This window comes from Microtus ochrogaster, chromosome 5 (genome assembly GCF_000317375.1).
Source record: "Microtus ochrogaster isolate Prairie Vole_2 chromosome 5, MicOch1.0, whole genome shotgun sequence".
NCBI classification, from domain to species: domain Eukaryota; kingdom Metazoa; phylum Chordata; class Mammalia; order Rodentia; family Cricetidae; genus Microtus; species Microtus ochrogaster.
In genome coordinates this window covers 90,710,662-90,717,043 of record NC_022012.1, presented here as the reverse complement: position 1 = coordinate 90,717,043, position 6,382 = coordinate 90,710,662, and the positions used below count along the sequence as shown (strand labels likewise).

General features: G+C 46.9%; 1 protein-coding gene across 1 annotated transcript in view; it reads right to left on the bottom strand.

Moving 5' to 3' along the window:
• Itga9 (integrin subunit alpha 9) overlaps nt 1-6,382 on the bottom strand; it is a 304,511-nt gene that overhangs the window by 279,331 nt on the left and 18,798 nt on the right. The window contains exons 4-5 of the mRNA XM_013346639.2: nt 5,698-5,825; nt 4,192-4,298 (exon numbers count right to left, since the gene is read on the bottom strand). Of these exons, the coding sequence (XP_013202093.2) occupies nt 4,192-4,298; nt 5,698-5,825 (235 nt within the window). The remainder of the gene's footprint in view (nt 1-4,191; nt 4,299-5,697; nt 5,826-6,382) is intronic.

The following is a 6,382-nucleotide window of genomic DNA, read 5'->3' as shown; positions in this document are numbered from 1 at the left end:
TGTGCGTGTGTGTAGGCCAGAGGTCAATGTAGAGGACCTCCCTCCACTGCTTTCCAGCTTTATTTTTTGAAAGAGCTTACCAGTTTGGCCTGGCTGACTGGCTGTGAGCTCCAGGGGTCCACTGTGTCTCTCCCCAGAGTGCTGGACTTGGGTCTTCGTGCTTGTGTGACATCACTGCCTAAGCCATCTCCAGCCCTCCTCCCCTATTCTTGAGAACCCCGTCTCTGCACTCCAGGGGTGCGGAGCAGAGTGGAAATGGAAGGAACTTGCTTTCAGTCCTGATGCAGCATTTGTTTCAGGGATCATTCGGTCCCTGGGGAAACTAGAAGGAACCACATTATCCACATAGCCAAGATGAGCAGCCAAAGTCAGCCTGATGGGCTAGCTTGACATCCTAGGTCTTGCCAGCTTTGGTCCAGATATGGCCATTTGGCGTTGAGACAATTCACTTCCTGGCATAGCTTTCCAAGTTCCCTGGAGTTTGTTTGATTTGTTTTGTTTTTTACTCTTTACTCTTTGGGGCCTACCATTCAGCTCCCAAATAAATATACAAATATGTATTCTCACTTATGAACACCCAGCCTTGGCTTGGCTTGTGTTTCTAGCCAGCTTTTCTTAAATTACCCTGTCTAGCTTTTGCTTCTGGTCTTTTACCTTATGTATTCTATATACCTTTCTTTTTACTCTGTGCCTTGCTGCATATCTGGGTGGCTGCCCCCTGATGTCCCCTCTCCTTTTCTTCTCCCCCATCCTCTCTTCCCAAATTTCTCCTCCTATTCATTCTCTGTGCCTGCCAGCCCCGCCTATCCTTTCTCCTGCTTTGCTAATGGTTGTCCAGCTCTTTCTTAGACCAATCACATATTTTAGACAGGCAAAGAATCACAGCTTGACGGAGTTAAACAAATGCAACATAAAAGAATGCAGCACATCTTTGTATTATTAAATAATGTTCCACAGCATCAACAAATGTAGCATATCTTCAATATCTTCAATTAATATTCTACAACAGTGCCCCTCTATTCTTTGCTTTGAAATTCATACCAGGTTCTCTTTCAAAGAAGCCATCCCTCTTCACCCCCACCCTTGAAATCAAAGGCGGTATCCCTAGGGAGATAGGTCTCATCCAGCGCTACAAGATCCTCCTGGAGGCTCAACTGCCTTCTCTACCTTTAATTTAAAAGATAATTCTTGCCTCCCCGAAAGACTTTACAGGCAAAAATGAGATATTAAAGAAAAAGAAAATGGATTTAAATAACAAATATACACACAAGCCATCATGAAATACCACCTCACACTCCTCAGGATGGCCACTATTTAGAAAGTAAATGGACTGGGCTGGGAGTGTGGCTCAGCAACAGGACATGAGCTCAGTGTGCCGGAGGCTGTGGATTCTATCTTCAGTACCACAAAACAACAATGGCAGGCAGAAGAACAAATGTACCTGGAACATTCTTCATGCTGGCCAAACACAAAATAGTTCATGCACTTTAGAGGGGCAAAGTATGGAGGTCTTTCCAACAATAAAAAGTAGAATTATCACATGATCTGATAATTCCACTTCTGCGTGTGTGTGTGTGTGTGTGTGTGTGTGTGTGTGTGTGTGTGTGTGTAGAAGAAATTGAAAATGAGGTCTCAAATCTTTGTTGATGTTTATAGCAACATTATTCATAACGGCAAGGAGCAAGGAGCCACATAAACATGCATCAATGAGTGAACAGAGAGAATATGGTGTGCACATGTGCTAAAATATCACTTGGTCCTAAGAGAAGAGAAATAAATCCTGTCACATGCTACAGCAGAGTTGAGCTGTGAGAACACTGCGCTAAATGAAAGAAACCATCATAAAAAGACAATTACAGCCTGTTTCCACTTGAACAGGATCTGACATTGCAGAGCACTTCAAAATTAGAATGATGGTTACCAGGAACCAGGGGGTGTAGGGAGAGAGTCATGGTCAATGGACGCGGAGTTCAGCATTTGCGGGATCAAGAATTCTAGAGACTCTGTTGTCCAACCATGTTTTCACACACACTTCTGGCGCTATCTCCTGATTTTAGCAGGAAGGTGAGCTTTTCACTTATCACTAACACACATGCCCCAAGAAAGTGTCTAAATCTTCGGGGCGTATAAGACTCTTGCAGGCTGAGGTGCTCATCATGTTATACATATGTGACTAAAGCAGGACAAGAGACGTGAGAACTGGAGATGCCCTCCCATGCCTGCCTCTCCTTCTCCAGCACCTATACGGGGTGGCTTGGCAAATGAATGGTACAATCAGTGTGTAAGACAGAAATTTAACTCAGTTAATTAGATATGATTGTCCACAGCACCACTTCCTGTGAATACTCAACCCTGCCTTCTTGATTCCTGTGCCAAGTGTCTTCCATGTTCCTCACTATCACTTAAGACCCCAGTCTGGGTCCAGTCCTGTACCAACGGGCACAGAGCTGAGTCTTTGTCTTGCACCTTTGCAAACAAGCTCTCAGCCACACTGAGACCTCACATCCCCAAGGAAGTGTATCTTGGTAGAATGGGCTATCTCTAGACTCTGCCAGGAGGGGCATCTTCTGCGTTACTGTCTCCAGTTACCTTGTCCTCTCTCTTGGTTTGAGTCACGGCTTTCGGTCCCCTCTGGAGAATATACATACTTGGTTTATCCCCCTCTCTTTCCCAAGAATGGCAGACAAGGATTCTGGCCCTTTGGGGCTGAGTCACGCCGTGGGGTCAGGCCACCATGCCTAGAGGAATGTGGTGGCTTGGCCATCATCCATGGCTTGCTGAGACAGGGATTAAAGGACTGGAATCCAAGGCCAGCAGACATGGGGGGTTGTTCAATGAGACCTACAGTAGTGTCGGGGCCGGGGGGGGGGGCGGGGGGCTGTAATGTTAGTGACAGCATCCAGCTGCTTCCTTCTCCCAAGGACCCAGCAATGGGGGAGGGGCTCTTAAGTGTGCTGAGGTGGGGTTGAGATCAGCAGATAACAGAGCTCCCCAGAGGGGTCTGGGAAGTTTTGGCCCATATCCTTGAGGAAAACCCATTTCCCCTGGGAGCAAACATCCATGAAAGCCCCAGCTTTGACAGCTTGTGGTCCAAAGGAAACCCCTGAGATGCAGCAGCAGAAACCCCTGAGATGCAGCAGCTGGACGCCCTTCTTGACCTTGAACTTGTAAAACACAAATCTTCCTACAGCCTTCGAGGAAAGCTGAGGGCAGAAGCTGGGTCCTCTAAAGTGGATCCCGCTATGCGGCATCAGCCACCAGGTTTTGAAAGAGCACAAGGAGCCCTCGGGTGCTGGCTACGGGGATTCCTGGATGTACATGTGTGGAAACGTCACCAGGCTGCGAGGTGCGCATGCCTGAGTGCCTTAGCTTATACCGCAACAGGAGAGTGTAAAGATGAAAGAGAAATGGCTCGTAACCAAGCTCTGTCAAGGAGGTTCTTGTTAATTACATTTGTCTGTTGTCTGTGTGTGTATATACTTCAGAGGGTAACTTGTAGGAGTCAATTCCCTCCCTTCACTGTGATTGTCCCAGGAATTCAACACATGGTAGAATTTCATTCACGTGAAATTCTAGAAAAACCAACAGCAGCCTCTGGGTTGACTAGATAAAGACCCGGAGAACTTCCTGGGATGTTCAGACATGTGCAGTTGCCAAAACCCAAGCTAGAACCCTCAAGATTCTTGTATTTTATGTAAATTATACCTAAAGACATACACAAAAATACTTAGGTAGTAAATGAAATTACAAACTTCTGTCTATCTATTCCCCACCCCCACTCTCTCCTAATGTCTCCTGGGACTGATCAATGTTCGTGCATGCTGGGAAAGCACTCTACCACTGAGCTACACCCTCAGCCCAGTGAGTCTAAGAAAACACAAAAGCAAGTTCTAGGCATGTCAGCCTTTGACTGTCACCAGTGAGGTTCACACATAAGAACCACGCAACTGAGTTACTTTTAAATATCATAAAAGCATCTCGCAATGTTTTAAGTGACTTTACGGTTTTGTGTTGGGCCACCTACACAGCTGCCGCGGTTGCACACAGGTGCATGCGCCTGAAGCTGCAGCCTGGACACACCTCAAAGCAGCTGTGCTCTGGCTTCTGTGCTAACCAGCTTGCCAATGGAGTGAGTCCTTCATTCTTAGGGTGCCACTCTGCCCCAAGTCACCCTCTCCCCAGAGGTCTTACCAGAACACGGCCATCTGCTCTGGGCTGCCGGGCCAGGCTCACCCCCATCCACTCTTCATCTCGGTCTCCCCTGCAGGTCTTCCCACAGGGCTCATCTCGTTTTTTCCCTGGTGGGAAGAGAGGCCAGAGGTGGGTTGAGAATTGGCACGGCTGACTGCTTTTCCTAGAGTGGTCCTGCGGGCTCAAGGTTTTGTAACTTAAATGTCAACTCCATAGAAACTTGTGACCAAATGTTGCTGTTTAATTCAGTCCATTCTTCTTCTACAGCAAAGATCTCCATGAAGAAAACGGTGTCTTATGGATATCTGAGAGGTCACTGTACCAAACATTTCACACAGCAGATCACACATGGACAAAACTCCTCTTCTGATAAGAAAATCAGGACATTTCTTTGATTTTTTTTGTGCTCTGTAATGGATGTTTACAATTTTTCATGTGTGTGTGCACATGTTGGAAATGTGTGTTTATGTTTGTGCGTGTATATATGTATTGAGGGTGTGCATTTGTGTGTGTGTGTGTGTTGACATTGAGGGTTTGCATTCATGTGTGTGTTTAAATGTATGCCTATGTGCATACATGTTGGGGTGTGTATTCATGTGTTTGTGTGTGTGCACACGTTGGAGGTGTGCAATCATGTGTGTAGGTTTACATGTCTGTCTATGTGCATACATGTTAAGGGTATTCACTAAAGTGTGCGTTCATGCATGTCGAGTCCAGAGGTTGATGCCAGGGGTCTTCCTCAATTACCCTCCACTTAATTCTTTGAGGCCGAGTCTCTCACTGAGCTTGGAGCTCACAGTTACATTGACTCGCCATTGATCCCAAAGGATTTTCACCTCCACCTCCTCAACACTGGAGTTGCAGAAACACACAACCACATCAGAACCACTTGCTTTCATAGCAAAGACTGACCAACTGGGTCACCTCCACAGTCCTCTCTGTGTAAAACACGATGGTGAAAAGGTCTTGCTGAGAGAGGGCACCAGGGAAAGCGAGGCCTGGGAGTGGTGGGTGAGCCACCTGCCCCTTCACTGATCTCAGTCTCCTCAAGGCAATGCTTGTGCAAGCCATTCCCTGTGTGTGCAGCTGGAGCAGAACCAGTCTATCTGGTCTACCCGTGACATTGCTGCTGCTCTGCCTGCAGACTTCACTTCCTGAACCTCCCCAGCTACCTACTGACTGGTCACCTTCCATACACAGAAAGGTCCCAAGGAGGCCTCTTCTAACCTCCCATAGAGAGCTGGTCCTAACATACACCTTTCCTCTGGACTTCTCTTGTTTATTTTCATGTCTGATCAAGCTACTGGTTACAAGGCCAAGAATGACAGGTTCCTTATTTGCTTTATTCATTGGCATATCCCAGTGCCTAATAACTAACAGGGGCTCGATTACATCTGTAAGAAAGAGAAGCAAAGAGGGAGAGAGGGCAGGCAGGTGAAGGATGAGGTCAGAACAAAGGACGAAGGTGTCGACCCCATAGAAATGCTGATAATGACGTCCACTCACCTCGAGCCATGTCCAGTTCAGTGCATCTCCGGTCAGGGTTGGTGTGGACACGGCACTTAAACACTGCTCCAGGGGACTTTACTGAAGGGCTGTACTTGGAATCTGCCTTTGGTGCACCCACAAGGACCCTGCACATCAAAAAGAAAAGGTGCTGAGGAAAAAGAGGTGGGCGAGCAATCTGAGTACATGTCAGGAAGTTATACTAATTTACTGTGCATGCACACACGTATACACACACACACACGTATACACACACACGCATGTGCACACACACACACACACACACACACACATGCACACATGCTACTTAAGTAAAGACACCAACTAAAAAAACACAAACCGGTAGAAAAATGAGATTTTGGTGTTTGGTCTAGTTTTATGTCAACTTGACACAAACTGGAGTCATCAGAGAGGAAGGCTCCTCAGTTGAGAAAATGCCTCCATAAGATTGGGCTGTAGGCAAGTCTATAGGGTATTTTATTAATTGGTGATTGATGTAAGGGTCCAGCCTTTTGTGGGTGGTCCCCCTAGGCTGGCGGTTCTGGGTTTTATAAGAAAGCAGGCTGAGAAAGCCATGGGGGACAAGTCAGTAAGCAGCACTCTTCCATGACTCTGAATCAGCTTCTGTCTGAGTAGTAGAGGGTAGGGAAGGGTAGTATAAGGTAGGGTAGGGAAGGGTAGCATA